The sequence below is a fragment of the Elephas maximus genome, chromosome 5 (genome assembly GCF_024166365.1).
Source record: "Elephas maximus indicus isolate mEleMax1 chromosome 5, mEleMax1 primary haplotype, whole genome shotgun sequence".
Lineage (NCBI taxonomy): Eukaryota > Metazoa > Chordata > Mammalia > Proboscidea > Elephantidae > Elephas > Elephas maximus.
In genome coordinates, this window is record NC_064823.1 from 64,688,654 (window position 1) to 64,710,595 (window position 21,942).

The 21,942-nt window shown below is 35.6% G+C and overlaps 1 protein-coding gene across 6 annotated transcripts in view; it reads right to left on the minus strand.

Annotated features, from left to right (window-relative positions):
• Window positions 1-21,942, minus strand: part of CCSER1 (coiled-coil serine rich protein 1) — a 1,577,476-nt gene that overhangs the window by 1,281,527 nt on the left and 274,007 nt on the right. For all 6 annotated transcript variants that reach the window (XR_007517628.1, XM_049885715.1, XM_049885716.1 and 3 more), the window contains one exon: window positions 546-639. Coding sequence is in view for 5 of the 6 variants with exons in the window: in XM_049885715.1 (XP_049741672.1) it covers window positions 546-639 (94 nt within the window). In the remaining variant the exon portion in view is untranslated. The remainder of the gene's footprint in view (window positions 1-545; window positions 640-21,942) is intronic.

Below are 21,942 nucleotides of genomic sequence, written 5' to 3' on the forward strand. Positions count from 1 at the left end.
CAAGAATTTACCTCATACTATAACACTGTGTGTGTGTGTGCATTTGTGACTGTCATTGGTGATTATTAATTTTGAAGTCAACCTCATTGTATCAACTGAACCTGCGTAGTTATTATTGAAGTGACTAAGATTTGAAACAGTAAATCAAGATCCACAAAACTTGTGCTCAGTAATATAAAATACATCGACAATGGAACTGTTAATTGTTTTCTTCAAAAAAATCTTAACTTTTTTTAATATATAATTTTTTTAAATATATAAGTAGAATAGTTCTTTGTAAAGATTTTTTTTATACTTTTCTTTATTTTACAATTATCTTTTAACCTCATTTGTACTTCCAAAATATATTTTAAAATCACTGAGGGCCAGGAAAATGTGATATTTATCTTTCATCATCCGTAGTATCTAGTATGTGCTCTGCACATAGAATAAACAAACCAGGGCTTGAAAAGACTGAATACAGCTAAACTATGCGTAATTTATCAGTGGAAGCTAGATAATTAAGATCAGAGTTGTATTATGCTGTACATTTATTCAACACTTACCCGAAGGATGAAGGTTCTGTTCCTCTAAAAATTCTAGATCAAGCATGAGATCATCTTCGTCTAGTTCGCAAGATCCCAAATTATTCAAAACATCCTGAAGAGAAAGCAAAATCAGTGCTTAAGAGACCAAAACACTTGGGAAATGAGGAAATGCTCACATGCAGATGCTGTGAAACAAAGGGAACTCAAGTGTAGAAATAAAAATATTAACTGAACATCAGAAATTATTTGACTATCTTATGGACTTTCAAATTATTGCTCCAATAAAATTTTCACAAATTATTCTAAAAATTCTTAATTTTTTCACTTGTGCATTAGTTTTTTTTGAAGAATATTTAACATATAATTAAATGGAATTGTGTTTGGACAGGTATCAAATATATTATAATATAGAAAAGTTTTTATTTTAATCAGAACTTATTTAATGATGGTAAAAAAAGATAAAATTGGTTATTGTAAATGCACAAAAAGGATATAAACTTTTTTTCAAAGGTATAAAAGTCTATAAACTAGAATTTTATATAGTTCCACTTATGTTTATATTTCAAATCTGGGTAACAATCTTCTGACAAATTTAATGAATTATTTCTCAAACAAATTATGTGTATAGTGCCAATTGTGAAACATTAACTTGGGGCATACTTGGAAGTAGGGATCTAGTTCCAATTTCTCAATCATTTGCTTTAGATTAGCAAGACAGAAGGGAAAAAAAAAAAAAAACATTAAGTTAAAAAACATAATGATTGAGTTTTATAAAACCATAAATGTATCAAAACTCAGACTATGTTTCCTTTTTTTTTTCCCAAAAGAGCAAGCAGAAAGTAAACTAGAGGTTATATTAGAAGTTTGGACTACTCTTTAAGGAGTAGTCCCACATCGATTTGTGTATTTGTGTATATAGGTAGGTGGCGGCATGTATTAAGAAAAGTAAGAACTCAGGTTTACAGAGTAAAAATAAAATACCAAGAGTATAAAAATAGGACATTGAGAAGAACAGGCTAAATACTATACAATGCCACAAATGTCTCAAATCAGTTTTTCAATTGATTTCAATGCTGCCATAATATTTAATGAAGTAAGTACTGATAAAAGAAAAGGCTGTTTAAATTGTCAAATGGACGTGGACATTTCTTGGGAGTAAAAGAACAGACTTTGCAACTTTTAAATAAGTTACTCTCATTCCTTGGATAGAGCACTGTAGTATGAAAGGTGATAAATACTCCCAAATCGAAGCACTTCTTTCTACAAATGAAGTTAACTAATAATTTAAACTATAACTAGAATCAACTGTTTAATGGTAGCCCTATCCTACAGTGTGATGGTGATATCCCACCAAGAATAATTTGCTTCTCTATACAGCTTCAAAAAGATGTTCCAAAATATAGACAACAAGCGATAAGCTGCCACCCTAAAAAATGCAAAATAGGATACTGCAACAACAGAAGAGACAGAATTGAAGAAAAATATTGAAAAGGAAGAATTTAGAAAAGAATGATTTTGAAAAGATAATATTATCACTGATTATTAAACATTATCTAAGTGATTGACCAATGATATTTAAAAGCAATGAAGGAAGAAAAAGGAACAAAAGAAATAAAAGGGTGGAGCCCTGGTGGCACAGTGGTTAAGAGCTTAGTTGCTAACCAAAAGGTCAGTAGTTCAATTCCACCAGCAGCTCCTTGGAAACCCCCTGGGGCAGTTCTACTCTGTCCTGTAGGGTCACTGTGAGTCAGAATCTACTCAGTGGCAATAAATTCCATTTTTTTTTTTTTTTTTTTGGTTATCATATAATCATCAACTTTTATTGTAATTAAGGGCACCTTACTTATTGTAACCATATATACCTGGTTTGCCCAGAACTCCTCCCTTCTTTTGGGCATCACCCCATCCCATTCACCTTTAGAAAAAACTTCCAGCTTCTTATGTGATCCCAAATCCCTGTTCTTTGTCTAAGGTCCAAGATGGGCATCTTAACCAACTGCTTGACCAGACCCCTTCCTCAGGATTTTCCTAGCTGAAAATGAAACAAGTCTCTATCTCATGATAGACATTACAAGATGTAAAACTCTATAGTCACAAGGACCTTGCATTTCATTTTATGGCTAAACATGAAAACTTCCATGTCGTTGTTACGGTTAGGCACCATCGAACTGATTTCGGCTCATCACAGTGACCCAATGTGAGAGTAGAACTGTCCTGAACCATTTTCTAGGCTGTAATCTTTATGACTCGACGGCACTGGGCGGTTCTGGGAATCTTTACGGGAGTAGACTGCCATGTTTTTCTTCTGAGGAGCTTGGGTACATTCGAACTGCTAACTTTTTGGTTAGTAGCCAAGTGCTTAACAATTGGATCCCTAGGACTCCTTTGAAAAATGTCATAGTAGTAGTTTTTCTGGTTCCTAGTTCTAGCAATTCTTGAAATTCACAGGTAAACATGATATTTTTAAAGTTAGATTTTTCATCCCTCTTTTGAATTTTGACAGGTAATACATCCATCTGCAGTTTGAACTATGTTCCTAGGCAAATGTATAAATGTTTTTAGCAAGAAAATACTTAAAAATCCTGCCACTGCTATTCCAACATTTCATTTTAAAAAGTTAACACCAATAAGGTGAATAAATTGAATTTGGAAAGCCTAATAGATTATTCTAAATTTTTTCTCGTATTTTGCAGTTGACACTTGACATTTAGACTAGTAGAGATCTATTTACCATTGGTCTGGGTGAACTCCTTAAATCTACTCATTTTAAATTACCTTGTTTTGATATTTTGCTTACAATGCAACTTTCTTGTCAATGCAGTGGAGAGTCTTTGAAACTGGTGAAAACTCTTAATGAAAAGTGAGTAGATACAGCAACATGATATGTTACAAAGAAAAATCAATGTGAATGCATAAACAGAAAAAGAAATATTATTTCCAGATCTGTCCCTGAAAGAGCACTTTTTCCATAATCGGCACCAATATCTACCAATAAAAAAGAACTAGGGCTCCTAGGTTATTATGGAAAGAAAAAGAGGGGACAAAATATTTCTGGGAAATCTTTTTGCTGCCAAAAAAAAAACAAGTTTGGTCTAAAAGAAAAAATCAGGGGAATTTTTGAAAGGCTAAGAAGAGGCTCTTCCCTGGTTCATCTCTGAGACGATAAGCATCAAAAACAAGCAATAATCATTATGGCTAAATGAAACAATTTGTGCCTGTCAAAGGCTATGAGTTCATAATTCTCAAAACAAACAAGTTAATATGGACGATATAAAGAAGTAGTAGCAAGACAATAAAATATAAATAGGGTAGAATATCTTTAATTTCTATTGTTGCTAACAAATAGCTTATAAACATATATGTGGTATATATAAACATATATATTTTCCTTCTTCAATTCTATATTTATAAAATTTAAACATGTATTTCTGTTTGTGTCAGCAGGGACCTTTAAGTAAAGTAATGGCCCCCAAAATAGGTTTTACACCAGGAATAGAAAGGACTGCCCAGCAAAGATGGTCATACATAATACCAAGTTGGAAGGGGAGTCCAGGAGTTAATTAACACTGATGCTCAAATCTAAGAGGATTCAACTGTGTGTCTCACGTATTTGATAAATTGGCAGAATATCTAGAAAAAGGGTGGTAACTAAGCAGAAATAATGCTTCTTTATCTCCTGGTAGATGAAAATTCTACATAGCCTCCATAATAAAAACATGATAATTACAATCCATGAATTTTTTAAATGTAAACATACCAAACCTATATGTCATAATAAAAGTACAATTATTATGTAACACAGGCAATTAGACCTTAAAAGTACACCACTTTGTGAGAGGACACCAGTATTGCACAAATTGAAAGCCAGGCTTAAATTTAAAAAGAAATTCCACATTGACCAGTATTTTGGGGCTGAATCATCTCTGAATGTACAGCAAATTTTAATGACTAGGCAAAAATCTCACCCTGTCAAAAACCCAGAACTTGCAAATTTAAGAGATGACTATCTTTTCCTTTTAAGTCTAGTATGGTTACTGATGGAAGCCTTGATGACTCATTGATTAACTGCTTGGGTGCTAATCGAAAAGTTAATAGTTCAAACCCACCAACCAGGGAATCTACTGGAGAGAAGACCTGGCAATCTCCTCCTGTAAAGATTACAGCCTAGTAAATCCATAGTTCTACTCTGTCATATAGGTTGCTATGAATCGGAATCGACTTGACAGCACATAGCAACAACCATGTTACTAAAGTTTAAGAATGTATGAAAACAATTAGGTATTTCTGAAATCCTAGGGAACCACCACCATTTTCACTTAACCAAAGTGTAAAAACAAGGAAAAAGATCAAAGAAATGTAAACCCCTAGTATTAGCACTTTTGTCATCACTTCTATGGTAAGCATAATGATTTGCTTTGGGATCATTGCAATATGTGGGTATATTTTTCTTCTTCAAAAGTTATTAAAGCATTTAAGATAAATTGATGTATTAGAATTAAGATTTTAATTATACACTGTGAAGAATTTGATTACATAAAATCTGAACCAATTTTTACAGGTCATGGAAAATTTAACTTAACATATATTCGATTTTATTGGTATATTTACCAGTATTTAGAGAATAGTTGATTTTTCAATTTTAAGGATATAATAACTATTTGCTAAATGCATGAGATTAATAAATTAACTATTAAATAAAGCACAAATATTACCAAGTGTTCTTCTCTTAGCAGACATTTCAAAAATCTCTTAATAACACTGATTATTCATTTAATCTTGCACATGCTTTGATATCAGGAGCCATTAAGAATAAACTAAGTTTTGATTTGCATTTCTCTAATGGCTAATGATCGTGAGAATTACCTCATGTATCTGTTAGCTACCTGAATGTCTTCTTTAGTGAACTGTCTGTTCATATCTTTTGCCCATTTTTTAATTGGGTTATTTGTCTTTTTGCAGTTGAGTTTTTGCAGTATGATGCAGATTTTAGAGGTCAAGTGCTGATCAGAAATGTCATAGCTAAAAACTTTTCCCAGTCTGTAGGTAATCTTTTTACTCTTTTGGTGAAGTCTTTGGATGAGCATAGGTGTTTGATTTTTAGGAGCTCCCAGTTATCTAGTTTTTCTTCTGCATTGTTAGTAATGTTTTGCATACTGTTTATGCCACGTATTAGGGCTCCTAACATTGTCCCTATTTTTTCTTCCATGATCTTTATCATTTTAGATGTATTCAGGTCTTTGATCCATTTTGAGCTTGTTTTTGTACATGGAGTGAGGTATCGGTCTTGTTTCAATTTTTTTGCAGATGGATATCCAGTTATGCCAGCACCATTTGTTAAAAAGACTGTCTTTTCCCCACTTAACTGTTTTGGGGCCTTTGTCAAATATCAACTGCTCGGAAGTAGTTGGATTTATGTCTGGATTCTCAATTCTGTTCCATTGGTCTATGTATCTGTTGTGGTACCAGTACCAGGCTGTTTTGACCACCGTGGCAGTAAAATAGGTTCTAAAATCAGGTAGAGAAAGGCCTCCCACTTTGTTCTTCTTTTTCAGTAATGCTTTACTTATCCAGGGCCTCTTTCCCTTCCATATGAACTTGGTGATTTGTTTCTCCAGCTCATTAAAAAATGTCATTAGAATTTGGATTGGAATTGCATTAAATGCATAGATCACTTTTGGCAGAACAGACATTTTTATAATGTTAAGTCTTCCTATCCATGAGCAAGGTATGTTTTTCCGTTTATGTAAGTCTCTTTGGTTTCTTGCAGAAGGGTACTGTAGTTTTCTTTGTGTAAGTCTTTTACATCTCTGGTAAGATTTATTCCTAAATATTTTCTTGGGGGCTACTGTAAATGGTATTGATTTGGTGATTTCCTTTTCGATGTTCTTTTTGTTGGCATAGAGGAATCCAACTGATTTTTGTATATTTATATTGTATCCTGATACTCTGCTGAACTCTCCTATTTCAGTAGTTTTCATGAAGAAATGCTCGTGATCATTAGCCATTACAGAAATGCAAATGAAAACTACAATGAGATTCCATCTCACTCCAGAAAGGCTGGCATCAATCCAAAAAGCACAAAACAATAAATGCTGGAGAGGCTGTGAAGAGTTTGGAACACTTATACACAGCTGGTGGGAATGTAAAATGGTAGAACTGCTTTGGAAATTGATTTGGTGCTTCCTTAAAAAGCTAGAAATAGAACTACCATATGATCCAGCAATCCCACTCCTTGGAATATATCCTACAGAAATAAGAGCCTTTACACGAACAGATATATGCATACCCATGTTCACTGCAGCACTGTCTACAACAGCAAAAAGATGGAAGCAACCAAGGTGCCCATCAACGGATGAATTATGGTATATTCACACAATGGAATACTATGCATCAAAAAAGAACAGTAATGAATCAGTGAAACATTTCATAACATGGAAGAATCTGGAAGGCATTATGCTGAGTGAAATTAGTCAGATGCAAAAGGACAAATATTGTATAAGACCAGTCTTAGAAGAGCTCAAGAAATACTTTAAACAGAGAAGAAAATATTATTTGATGGTTACCAGAGGGGAGAAGGAGGCAGTGTATGAGAGGGGTATTCACTAATTAGATAGTAGATAAGAACTACTTTAGGTGACAGGAAAGACAACACACAATACAGGGGAGGTCAGAACAACTGGACTAAACCAAAAGCAAGGAAGTTTCTGGAATAAACTGAATGCTTCGAAGTCCATCATAGCAGGGGCAGGGGTTTGGGGACCATGGTTTCAGGGGACATCTAAGTCAACTGGCATAGTAAAATCTATTAAGAAAACATTCTGCATCCCAACTTGGAGAGAGGCATCTGGGGTCTTAAATGCTAGCAAGCAGCCATCTAAGATGCATCAATTGGTCTCAACCCACCTGGATCAAAGGAGAATGAAGAACACCAAAGACACAAGGTAATTATGAGCCCAAGAGACAGAAAGGATCACATAAACCAGAGACTACATCATCCTGAGACCAGAAGAACTAGATGGTGCCTGGCTACAACCAATGACTGCCCTGACAGGGACCACAACAGAGAACCCCTGAGGGAGCAGGAGAGCAGTGGGATGCAGACCCCAAATTCTCATAAAAAGACCAGACTTAATGGTCTGACTGAGACTAGAAGGACCCTGGTGGTCATGACCCCCAGACCTTCTGTTGGCCCAGGACAGGAACCATTACCGAAGCCAACTCTTCAGACATGGATTGGAGTGGACAATGGGTTGGAGAGGGATGCTGGTGAGGAGTGAGCTTCTTCGATCAGGTGGACACTTGAAACTATATTGGCATCTCCTCCCTAGAGGGGAGATGAGAGGGTAAAGGGGGTTAGAAGCTGGTGATATGGACATGAAAAGAGAGAATGGAGGGAGGGAGGGGGCTGTCTAATTAGGGGGAGAGAAATTGGGAGTATGTAGCAAGGTGTATATAAGTTTTTGTGTGAGAGACTGACTTGATTTCTAAACTTTCACTTAAAGCATAATAAAAATTAAAAACAAAATGAAACAATAGAATAAACTAAGTAATAATCAATCAATCCAAAAATTAATTTTCTAAGATCATGGGATGTAACAATGAACCTAACAGGCAATGGTCCCTTTCTTCTTAGAGCTTACAGATAATAGCATTCTAGTAAAGTAATGCCAATTCCCTTTATAAATAAATGAAACAGGTATTATTATTTAAAATCATTCTTACATGTTTGGTTAGCGTGAATCAATTCTCAAGAGCCTGGTTACCATGTTTTGAAATTACAATTTTTTTTTTTATAAAACAATTTTTCATGCTACAAAAACAAGAAAACAGACTCTGTTTACTTCATTAAGATATAACCATTTCCAAAGGTAGGGCCAAGATGGCAGAGTAGTCAGACACTTCCTGTGGTCCCTCTCACAACAAAGACCCCCGCCCCCCGCAAAAAAAGTGAATAGTTTTTATATGACTATCTAGGAGCCCTGAACATCGAAGACAAAGTTGAGGAGTTGGACTGAGTGGCAGATGGAGGGCGAGACAGTTCAGAAGCAGCGAGGATTTGCCTGAACTGACCTGGCCAGTGCCCTGCACGCTGGATTGGCTGGCGCACTCTGGGCAAGGCAAGCAGTAACACTTGGAACACATGTTCCTCATCAGGAGAAACCAAGCAGCAGAGTGTCTACACAAGTCTCCAGAGCCAGGGGGAAGCGGCACTGGAACTGCAAAAGTGCAACCATCCAACCTACCATGCAAGATCAAAATAACCCTTCTGAACTCTGGGAAGTATCTCTCTCCCCTTCACCCAATCCCTCCCCACTTTGCTCTGGTCCCAGTCAGGCTTCAGTGATTGTCACACCTCTGAGCCAGAAGTGGGACCTATTGCATACCCCGAGCCATTCTCCCAGCTTTGGAGAAGGAACAAATAACAAATAGGAAAAGATAACCTGCAGGTTCCCCTAAGCCTGCACCTCAGAGCAGGCACAGTTCCTTTGCCTAGGCACAGGCATAAGGGGTTCACAGACTCTGAATACCTTTCAGCACTGCCTAGACCTGTGTGGGCCCATTTCAACAGTGTAGGCCCTCATTTGCATAGTGCAACAGGGTATATATCTGAAGTCTATTTTCAACCGCAATAGTTAAGGGGGAGTGGCAGATTCATAGCATTTGACACTGCTCTACCCATTAAGTAGGGTCCTCACCTACTCATATCAGGGACTTGAGGACTGGTGGCTCCACCCATGCCATCTAGCCACCTGTGCCAAGGATCCAAAAATAAGTGGTGCCTCCCAATCCTTGGAGCCAACAGCATTGAGTACCCATACTCCGGCTGCAAAACCCACCTACGTACATGCTGTAGTGAACAGGGACATACCTTTTACCCAGGCACTCAGGGACAGTTATCAACCTGCTACCTTGCTCAGCATATAACCTCCTACTGCAGCCAAATACTTGTGCCTGCTCCAATCACCCCTATGTAGCCCTGCCCATCTAGGATTATAGGTGAGAGCCTACTACACACTCAGTGACTGACAACCTGGACACTCAAGCTGAATCAACACAAGAAAAGTAAACAGACTCCTGGGCTGACATACCCAGTACTAGCTCTAAGTACCTGGTGACAGGATGTGAGAGCTTCAAAGACACCGATAATCAAAGTAGCTCCCACAACCAGCCTATCTGAGCATATTAAATCAAAACAAACACGAAGCTAGGACACAGTAAGCAAACATAAAATAAATAAATATAATAACTTATTGATGGCTCAGAGACAATGGTCAATACTAAAACACATAAAGAGGAAGGCCATGATGGCTTCAGCAACAGACCAAAACTAAGAGCCAGGAAACCACCTGGAGAAAATCAAGGTCTTGAAAATACTGGATGCAGAATTCAAAAGATTAATACACAGAGCTCTTCAAGAGATCAGGCAAAAAGCAGACCAAACCAAAGGCCACACAGACAAGGCAATAGAAGAAATGAAGAAGGCTATACAAGAGTAAAATAGCAAATGTAATAGGCTGTAAGAATCCACAGAGAGAGAACAAATAGAAATCCAAATGATTAGCAACAAAATTTCAGAATTAGACAACTCAATAGACAGTCATAGAAGCAGAACTGAGGCAATGGAAGTCAGAATTAGTGAGACTAAAGAGAAAGCACTTGACACCAATTATTTGAGGAAATATCAGATAAAATAATTTAAAAAAATGAAGAAACCCTAAGAACTATGTGGGACTCTATCAAGAGGAATAACCTATGAGTGACTGAAGTACCAGAAAAGGGGGCTATAACAGAAAATACAGAGAGAATTGTTGAAGATTTGTTGGCAGAAAACATCCCTTATATTGTGAAAGATGAGAAGATACCTACCCAAGAAGCTCATCAAACCCCATACAGCACAGATTCCAACAGAAAGTCACCAAAACATATTATAGTCAAACCTAACAAAACCAAAGATAGAGAATTTTAAGAGTGGCTAGGGATAAAAGAAAAGTCATCTATCTACAAAGGAGTTAATAAGACAAAACTTGGACTACTCAGCAGAAACCATGCAGGCAAGAAGGCAATGGGATGACATATATGAAGTTTGGAGGAAAAAAAAAAAAATTACCAGCCAAGAATTATATATCTAGCAAAACTGTCTCTCAAACATGATAGTAAAATTAGGGCATTTCCAGATAAACAGAAGTTAAGGGAATTTGTAAAAACCAAACCAAAATTACAAGAAATACTAAAGGAAGTTCTCCAGTTACGGTATCAATAATGTCAGATAACATCCCAATACTAGAACACAGGACAGAATAACCAGATATCAACCCAGACAGGGAAGTCACAAAACTAAATCAAAGCTAAAACACTGAAAATAGGGAAACAGAAACATCAATATGTAAAAGATGACAATATTAAAACAAAAAAAGGGACTAAATAATGTAGTCACAGAACTTTCATATGGAGAGGAAGTTAAGGTGATGTCAAGAAATGAAAGACTGACTGACACTCAGAAAAAGAGTGGTAAATTTCAAGGTAACCACAAAGGAAACTAACAATCCTACACATCAAAATTAAAAAGAAGAAAAACATAAAGACTCAGCAAATAAAAAATCAACAATGAAAAGGAAATACATAAAGAAAAATGACTCAGCACAGAAAATTAAGAGGAACAAAGACACTGTCAACAACACACACACACAAAAACATCAAAATTATAGCATAAACTCATACCAATGAAAATACATCAAAATTACAGCACTAAATTCATACAATGAAAATAGCAGCACTAAATTCATACCAATGAATAATTACAGTGAATATAAATAGACTAAATTGGCCAATAAAGAGACAGAGTGGAAGAATGGATTACAAAACACAATCCGCCTATATGCTATCTACAAGAGACACACCTTAGACTCAAATACACAAAGAAACTTAAATTCAAAGGATGGAAAAAATATATCAAGCAAACAATGATCAAAAAAGAGAAGGAATGCAATATTAATCTTTGACAAAATAGACTCTAAAGCAAAATCCACCACAAAGGATAAGGAAGGACACTATACAATGATTAAAAGGTCAATACACCAAGAGGACGTAACCACAATAAATATTTACACATCCAACGCCAGGGCTACAAAATTCATTAAAAAAACTCTGTCAGCACTGAAAAGAGAAATAGACAGTTCCACAATAATAGTGGCAGACTTCAACACACCACTTTCAGTGAAGGATGGAACATCCAAAAAAAAAAAAAAAAACTCAAAAAAAGACATGGAAGATCTAAATGCCACAATCAACCAACTTGATCTCATAGACACATACAGAACACTCCACCCAACAGCAGCCAAGTATACCTTCTTTTCCAATGCAAATAGATCATTCTCCCCAAAAGATCACATACTAGGACACAGAACAAGCCTGAACAGAAAGCAAAACACTGAAATACTACAATATTGCAAAACACTGAAATACTACAATATTTCAAAACACTGAAATACTGACCATAGAGCCATAAAAGTAGAAATCAGTATCAGAAAACGTAAGGAAAAAAATCAAATACATGGAAACTGAACAACATCTTGCTCAAAAACTACTGGGTTATACAAGAAATCAAGGATGGAGTAAAGAAATTTATAGAATCAAACGAGAATAAAAACACATCCTACCAGAACCTTTGGAACACAGCAAAAGCAATGCTCAGAGGTCAATTTACAGCAACAAGTGCACACATCCAAAAAGAAAAAAGGGCCAAAATCTAAACATTAACGCTACAACTCGAACAAACAGAGAGCAGCAAAAGTAGCCCTTGGGAACCAGAAGAAAGCAAATGATAAAATTTATAACACAATTAAATGAAACAGAGAATAGAAAAACAATTGAAAGAGTTAATAAGACCAAAAGCTGATTCTTTGAAAAGATCAATAAAATTTACAAACCAATGGCCAAACTGACAAAAGAAACACAGGAGAGGAAGCATACAACCCAAAGAAGAAATGAGGTGGGTAATATCACGACAGACCTAACTGAAATCAAAAGAATCATAACAGAATACCATGAAAAATTGTTCTCTAACAAATTTGAAAACCCAGAGGAAATGGATGAATTTCTAGAAACACACTACCTACCTAAGCTAACACAGACAGTGGCAGAACAACTAAATAAACCTATAACAAAAGAAGACATTGAAAAGGTAATTTAAAAACTCCCAACCAAAAAAAAAAAAAAATCCCTGGCCCTGACAGCTTCACCAGAGAATTCTACCAAACTTTCAGAAAAGAGTGAACACCAATACTACTAAAGGTATTTCAGAGCACAGAAAAAGATGGGGGTACTCCCAAACTCATTCTATGAAGCTAGCATATCCCTGATACCAAAACCAGGTTAAAAAAAAAAAAAAAAAAAGACACCACAAAAAAGAAAATTACCAATATTTCTCACGGACATAGATGCAAAAATCCTCAACAAAACTCGAGCCAATAGAATTCAACAACATATCAAAAAAATAATTCACCATGACCAAATGGGATTCATACCAGGTATGCAGGCATGGTTCAACATTAGAAAAACAATCAATGTAATCCATCACATATATAAAACAAAAGACAAGAGCCACATGATCTTATTAATTGATGCAGAAAAGGTATTTGACAAAATCCAGCACCAATTCATGATAAAAACTCTCAGCAAAATAGGAATAGAAGGGAAATTCCTCAACACAGTAAAGGCCATTTATATAAAGCCAACAGCTAACATCATCCTAAATGGAGAGAGCCTGAAAGCATTTCCCTTGAGAATGGGAACAAGACAAGGATGCCCTTTTATCACCACTCTTTTCAACCTTGTGCTGGAGGTCCTAGCCAGAGCCAGAGCAATTAGGCTAGAAAAAGAAATCAAGGGTATTCAAATTGGTAAGCAAGAAGTAGAAGTATGTCTATTTTCAGATGATATGATATACACAGAAAACCTCAAAGAATCCACAAGAAACTAATAGAAGAGTTTAGCAGAGTATCAGGATACAAGATAAACATAGAAAAATCAGTTGGATTTCTCTACACCAAAGAAAAGAATATCGAGGAGGAAAATACCAAATCAATACCAACTTACAGTAGCCCACAAGAAGATAAAATACTTAGGAATAAATCTAACCACAGACGTAAAAGTCCTGTACAAATAAAACTACAAGACACTACTGCAAGAAACAAAAAGAGACCTACGTAAGTGGAAAAACATACCTGGATCATGGACAGGAAGAACCAACATTGTGAAAATATCAATTCTACCCAAAGTGATCTACAGATACAGTGCAATCCCTATCCAAATTCCAATGACATTTTTTAATGAGATGGAGAAACAAATCACCAACTTCACATGGGAAGGGAAGAAGCCCTGGATAAGTAAAGCATTACTGAAGAAGAATACAGTGGGAAGCCTCACACTACTTAATTTTAGAAACTATTATATCACCACGGTAGTCAGAACAACCTGGTACTGGTACAACAACGGATACATAGACCAATGAACAGAATTGAGAATCCAGACGTAAATTCATCCACCTACGAGGAGCTGATGTTTGACAAAGACCCAAAGTCCATTAAATGGGAAAAAGACGGTCTCTTTAACAAATGGTGCCGGCATGACTGGATATCCATCTGCAAAAAAAATGAAACAAGATCCATACCTCACACCATGCACAAAAACTAACTCAAAATGGATAAAAGACCTAAACATAAAATTTAAAATGATAAAGATGAAGGAAAAAAAAATAAGGACAATACTAGTAGCCCTAATATACAGCATAAACAGAATACAAACCATAACTAACAATGCACAAACACCAGAAGAGAAATTAGATAACTGGGAGCTCCTAAAAATCAAACACTTATGCTCATCCAATGAATTCACTAAAAGAAGTAAAAAGACAACCTACAGACAAAGAAAAAATTTTTTGGCTATGACGTATCTGTTCAGGGTCTAATCTCTAAAATCTACAAAATACTGCAAAACCTCAACAACAAAAACACAAGTAATCCAATTAAAAAATGGGCAATGGATATGAACAGGCACTTCAACAGAGAAGACATTCAGGCAGCTAACAGATATACAAGGAAAGGCACAGGATCATTAGCCATTAGAGAAATGCAAAAGGTAACTACAATGAGATACGATTTCACCGAACAAGGCTAGCATTAATCCAAAAAAAACAAAATAATAAGTGTTGGAGAGGTTGTGGAGAGACTGGAACACTTATACACTGCTGGTGGGAATGTAAAATGGTACAACCACTTCGGAAATCAATTTGGTGCTTCCTTAAAAAGCTAGAAGTACCGCTGGACCCTGCAATTCCCCTGCTTGGAATATATCCTAGAGAAATAAGAGCCGTCACATGAATAGATATATGTACATCCATGTTCACTGCAGCACTGTTCACAACAGCAAAAAGAGAAACAACCTAGGTGCCCATCAGGGGGCAAATGGATAAACGAATTACGGTACATACACACAAGAGAATACTATGCAATGATAAAGAACAAAGGTGAATCCATGAAACATCTCACAACATGGATGAATCTGGAAGGCACTATGCTGAGTGAAAGTAGCCAGTCACAAAAGGCCAAATATTGTATGAGACCGCTATTATAAGAACTCAGGAAAAGGTTTAAACACAGAAGAAAACATTCTTTGATGGTTACGAAGGTGGAGATGGAGAAAAAGGGGAATTCACTAACTAGATAGCAGACAAGAATTATTTTAGGTGATGGGAGGGACAACACACAATGCAGGGGAAGTCAGCACAGCTGGACTAAGCCAAAAGATAAAAAGTAATCTTAACACAACCAAACACTTCGAGGGACAGAGTAGCAAGGACTGGGGTCTGGAGAACATGGTTTCGGGGGACATCTAGGTCAACTGGCACAACAAAAGTTGTGCATCCCAGTTTGGTGAGTGGAGTCTGGAATCTTAAAAGCTAGGGAGCAGCCATATAAGATGCATCAACTCGCCCCAACCCACCTGGAGCAAAGAAGAATGAAGGACACAAAAGACTCAAGGAAAATATTAGCCTAAGAGACAAAAGGGTCACATAAACCAGAGACTCCATCTGCCTGTGACTAGAACTAGATGGTGTCTGGCTACTACCAACGACCACCCTTACAGGGAACACAACAGAGAGTCCCTGATGGAGCAGGAGAAAAGTGTGGTGCAGAACTCAAATTCACATAAAAAGATCAGACTTAATGGTCTGACTGAGACTGGAGGAACCCTCGAAGACATGGCCCCCGGACGCTCTGTTAACCCAGAAATGAAAGCATTCCCAAAACCAACTCTTTAGGCAAAGATTAGGCTGGACTACAAAACATAAAATCGTACTTGTGAAGTGTGTGCTTCTTAGTTGAAGCAGATACATGAGACTAAATGGGCAGCTCCTGTCCAGAGGCAGGATGAGAACGTAGAAAGGAACAAGAGCTGGTTGGATGGACATGGGAAACCCGGTGTGGAAAGCTGGAGTGTGCTGTCACATTATAGGGATTGCAACTAGTGTCACATAACAATATGTGTATAAATTTTTGTATTAGAAATTAACTTGAGCCATGAACTTTCATCTAAACCACAATGAAAACAACAAAAGATGTAATGATTTCCATAAGTTCTATTTTGAAACGACCAATTATTTAGCCTTACTTACCTCCTTATTGCAATAAAGATAATAATTATGATCCTGGTAAAAAGAGAAGAGACTCACAAAACACAAGAAAATACTGCTGAAAAAAGAAAGAATTCCATCAAAAAGAGATTATTAAATTATTAAAACTTTCTTTAATTGTGGCTTTGTAAGGAAGTTATTGACTGTATTTTATCCTGTTATAGTTCATCAAAGAACAATCCAAACAGGCTTGCAATATCTCATAGGTGAGATTTTGCATCTTACCCTGAACTTTAATAATTGTTTATATAATATTTCATCACCAAATTATTAAATATTATATCATCATTACTGGCTAAAAATGAAGAGAGAATTATTCATATTAATAAGGCATACATAGTCTAGTCTACATTCTTCTAGTCATTCTACATTAGGATCAGGCATTGCTAGGATACGCGTTTCATTCTCCTCTAAATCACAGTAATTTCCAAAAAAAGGTTGACTAATTAAAAAAAAAAAAAACTATTATCACAAAATGCATGATGTAGCTAATGTGGAAAACTATCAAATTCCCATGTGTGAATCAAATAATGCATTAAGGTTTCTTTACAGTTAATCATAATTGCTTTTTTCTTCGGAAAAAGATAAAGTCAGCTAACTTTGTAAATGTTTTTAAATAAATCATATTATCCCAGAGAGATAAATTATACAAACTGCAAAAAATGGCATATGCACAAGCAACAAGGTACACACATCATCAAAGACAGGACGTAGGAATAAGCTGGGTATATAGAGCTTGGTAAGGGTTGAGCTATACATACCCATATATGGAGTAGAAAAGAGAAGATAATACATCAATATATGCACATATTTTTAATGATGTGGTTTCAATGCAATCTTTTTGAAAAGAACTACTAACAAAGACAATATTTATAACTACTGCTCTGAAGATACATTTTTGGTTCTGATTTCCTGATAGGGTAAAGAAAATATAACCAATCATTATGATAAAATTCCTTCCAATGTCAACATGACCATCACAAAGGATTTCCAAACATAGCTAATTCCACGCTAGGTATTGATTTACCTTTATGGATTTGTGTAGTTTAAAATATATTTTAAGGAATATTTTCAGAAATTGTTTCAATTCTATCACCCAAATCAGAATGCTTCCCACTAGAAGTCCAAAAACATAAAAAAAAAATACATATTGTAAATATGAGTATAGGGTTGCTATAAGTTGGAATTGACACAATTCCACACAACAGCACTGAATGATGGTTCCAATTTTTGGGGAGCCCTGGTGGTGCAATGGTTGAGACCTCAGCTGCTAACCAAAACGTCGGGGGTTTGAATCCACCAGCCATTCCTTAAAAACCCTATGGGGCAGTTCTACTGTGTCCTGTGATGTTGCTATGAGTCAGAATTGACTCGATGGCAACGGGCTTTGGATTTGGTTAGTGGCGCAGTGGTTAAGTGACTACCTGCTAACTGAAGGGTCAGCCAGCCATTCTGAAAGAAAGATGTGGCATCTGTTGTGACAATCTGTTTCTGTAAAGATTAACATTGCTGTCAGGTCAATTCCAAAAAGATTACAGCCTTGGAAACCCTAAGAGGAGTTCTACTCTGTCCTATTAGGTCGTTATGAGTTGGAATCGACTGAAGAGCAATGGGGTGGTACATCATTCATTACTAAAACAATATACTGTCATTGCAAATTTCTACATAGGAGAATAGTTCTTGCTTGTTGTGTATTTTTTCTATTTAAATGTGAATATCTAGCACAATGGGACCCTGGAAGTTATGCTTATGGCTGCTCATTCTTCCTCTTATACTGATGAAAAGTAAGCATTTCACACGAGTTACTCCAAGTAGTGCAGTACTAAAATACTAAAACTTAAAAACTGTGCTATAATATTTTATTGTTTAGGAATAGTTAACATTTATATGGCTTCTTATTGTTATAAATGATATCTAAATTCATGTAATATTTTAAATTAAACTGAGCATTTTCATTTTAATCTGTACATGAGAATAAATTTAAAACATTTTCAGTGTAATTAAGAATTAAAAATAGAAAGACAGAGAGAGCAAATATATTACATAATTAACAAACTTTCTAATTCAAAATTAAAATTTGATGATTATTGTTATGTTTAAAACTGTATGTTTTGTCTTTTTTGTCATCATTTAAAATAAAGAGAAAAACACAAAAAAATGTCTCTTGGGGTTCTATTTTCATTACAAAATAGAATGCAACATTTCTTTTATTTTTAATATGGTAAAACATCACCAAACGTCACAGACATCATCCCTTAATAAAAAACCTGACTACATCAGTTTGTCATTGTCAATACAAGCAACACTTAGATATTCTTTATCAAATAGTGTTAACTCTAACCAAGGCAGCTTCTTTCTTCAATAAGATACCACAATTACACTTTGTGTAACTGGTAAGTGGTAAGCAACATTATCTGGAAAACAGCGCAATAACAATTAAAATATTTGGAACTTTGATTTTTCTCTTTTTTCCCAATTGGGAGAGATCATGATTTCTAACCTCCATGCTTCTTTGTGTGATAGGGAAATTGAATGCTCCATGGTTATGAATTGTTCTTCATTATCTCCTAATTGGTGTTTCTGTCAACATTTTTCCAATACCCATTCCAGTTTCCAAACTGTTACTTATAATTCTTTCTACATAATACTCTGAGATTAATCTCATTATGTGATGTTTGTATATATTCCCTCATGGTCTCAAGCACAAAAAGATGTCAATGTATCTACAGAAGAAATACTAAATCCCTTGTCATTTGAACTCCACAATCTAATCTCTATATACCTCTACAAAATTGTTTCCTGCAAACTTATTATTACAACCAAACATATATACTGATTGTTCACTGAAAATTCCATTTGCATTTCTTTCACTGCACATTTATTGATTCTCTCCCCTTGCCCCAAATGTCTAAAGGGCAGAAACCATGTCACATATCAATATTACATCACAGGTATTTACTACAGTGTTACATATAATATAATAGGTACTGAAAAAATGCTTGTTGATAATGATAGCTCCATTATATTATACACCAAAAAAACCAAACCTGCTGCTGTCGAGTTGATTCCAACTCATAGTAACCCGAGAGAACACAGTGGAACTGCCCCATAGGGTTTTTAAGGAGCGAACTGCCAACCTTTTGGTTAGCAGCCACAGCTCTTAGCCACTACGCCACCACAGTTTCCAATATATTATATAGTCACAAAATAAATATATGTAACATATATATGTCAAAATCAATTTTAACTTCATCTAAAATGTTGAGAACAAGAAAATATTAGGTACGAAGCACAAAATGTAATTGTAGGAAATGAGAGTCAAGCTAGGATATAACTGGTTCATTTCTTTAGTTTGGCAGGTCTGCTAATTTACCTCTTTGATATAAAGATTTCCAAAGGAATTTAGCCATGTGGTCAGATCAATACGAAATTTAGACAAATGGTTTTCTTTTATCCAAATCACATGCAAAATTAAAGAGAAAATTGGAATGTTGTATCTTATACAGCCATTCACAACAGTTTTTACTAAAAGTAACTGAACTATAAAAATTCTGAATTTTAGATCTAGATACAGATACAAATATGTATCCTTTTCAATCACCTTATATGCATGGGAATACTGGCCATGAAAGAGGAAAACAGAAGAACTGACACATTCAAACTGTGATGCTGGCAAAGAATATTGAATATAACATGAACTGACAGAAGAACCAACAAATTAGTTTCAGAAAAAAGTATAACCAGAATGCTCCTTAGAAGACAGATGATGAAATTCTGGCTGGCTTACTTAGGGTATCAAGTTTAGAAAAGGGTCAGAGAAAATGAGGGAAACCTCAATGGGATGGATTGACATGGCGGCTACAAATGGATTCAAACATATCCAGGATCATGAAAATGGCGCAGGACCAGGCAACATTTTGTTCTGTTACATAAGGTCACCATGAGTTGGAGCCAACTGGAAGGCAACTAACTAAGCCCCTAAGGAGCTCACTACATCATAAATGAAACTCTAGTTCTCACCTATAAATTGAAGAGATTGGGAATGGTTTTAAGGGCATAAAATTTGTAGGGCAAGGACAATGACAACTTCTCACATGACTGGATCCAGATAATGGAAATCTGATAATTAGTTGAAATATTTTCAGAAAATATAAGAAAATCACATGTAAAATGACATTCCAAAATAGAATATTGGAATAACTAATGTGAATAGATATGAAAGTTAAATATTTTAAATGTATTTTGGGTGGCAAACACAATTTATATTGAATGGGCAAACATATGAACATAAACGTATATGAAGACACTAACAATACTAATAATAATATCATTACAAGTGCCTTGAACATAGGAAAAGATAATTATAAAAGCAATTAAAATAATAGCTTTTTACACTTACCAAAATAGGTACCTTGTGATAGTAAATACTATGTGCCTACTTGGCTAGGCTATGATTCTCAGTGGTTTGACAGAAACTACAGAATAACCTCCCATTTTGTGATCAGATGTGAACAGCCAATCAGTTGGAAGAGGAGTTTCCTCAGGGGTGTTGTCTGTATTAGTGATATAAACAGATGCTCAGGCAAAATTCACTCTCTTTCGATCCTGCACTTTTTCCTTATTGCTTGACCTCTGGTTCTTGGGACGCGAGTTTTCAGCCTGCGGCGTATTTTGAATTCGTCAGCCCTTACAACCGCATGAACCAGCAGGAGCCTTCAGCCTGCCAGAAGCCTCCAGCCTGCTGCCTGACTTGCCAGCTCCCACAGTTGTGTGAGCCACTTCCTTCAAGTAAATTTCTCTCTATATATTATATAGATATATAAAAAATTTATAGATATATAAATTTATTATATATATAAAATATATACACACACACTTCACTGATTTTGCTCTTCAAGAAAACCGTATTAAGACATACCTGAAGATTTATTAAATTTTTATTTATTTTCATAAGGAGAAGGGAGTCCATTTTGAGCATTTTCCCATTTCAGCTAGATCATACGTGTGTACGTTAAAAAAAAATAACCACTTCTTAAGACATTCAGAATGCTTATCACAACTACCAGTGTTTTTACTGTAATGCAGATACTATCTCCCACTCCTTACACCATACCATATTTATCTCCCAATGTTCTTAGAGAGTTAAATTGCCATTGCTTTATTTCATAGTTTTCTATTACATAAACTTAAACTTTATTATCACGGTCCTGCCTCACCGTTTCAGGAAAATGGCTCCTTTGTGATACACCATTTTTTCTCCTTCTATATTCAAAATGTTTTATTTTTATGATGCTGTTGCTCATGTGGGAAAGTATTTCAATCCCTGAACCCTAAGAGACTCGACAAATTTCTCAGAATGTGTTTTCCATTGTTATCTGACTTAAGAGGAAAGATTATTTTTGTTTCATGGTCCCAAATCTTCAACTTTTTCTTACAAATGGACATTAACTTACACATTCTTGATTCCTTTGGACTTATGTTAGGGCCATATGACTGGGTTTTGGCCTTGAAATCATCCTAAATATGCCTCCGACACTTTCTCCCTCTGCTGAGATAACCCAGGAAATCCATACATAAAGATGACAAAAGTACAAAATGGAGAAAGCCTGCCTCTCAGCATTACTGCATGAATAAGAGCTGCCCTGGAGAGTTCCAGGACATGCATTTGATCTTGTATGAGCAGGAAATAAATTTGTTTTATGTTAAGCTACTGAGATTTTTCAT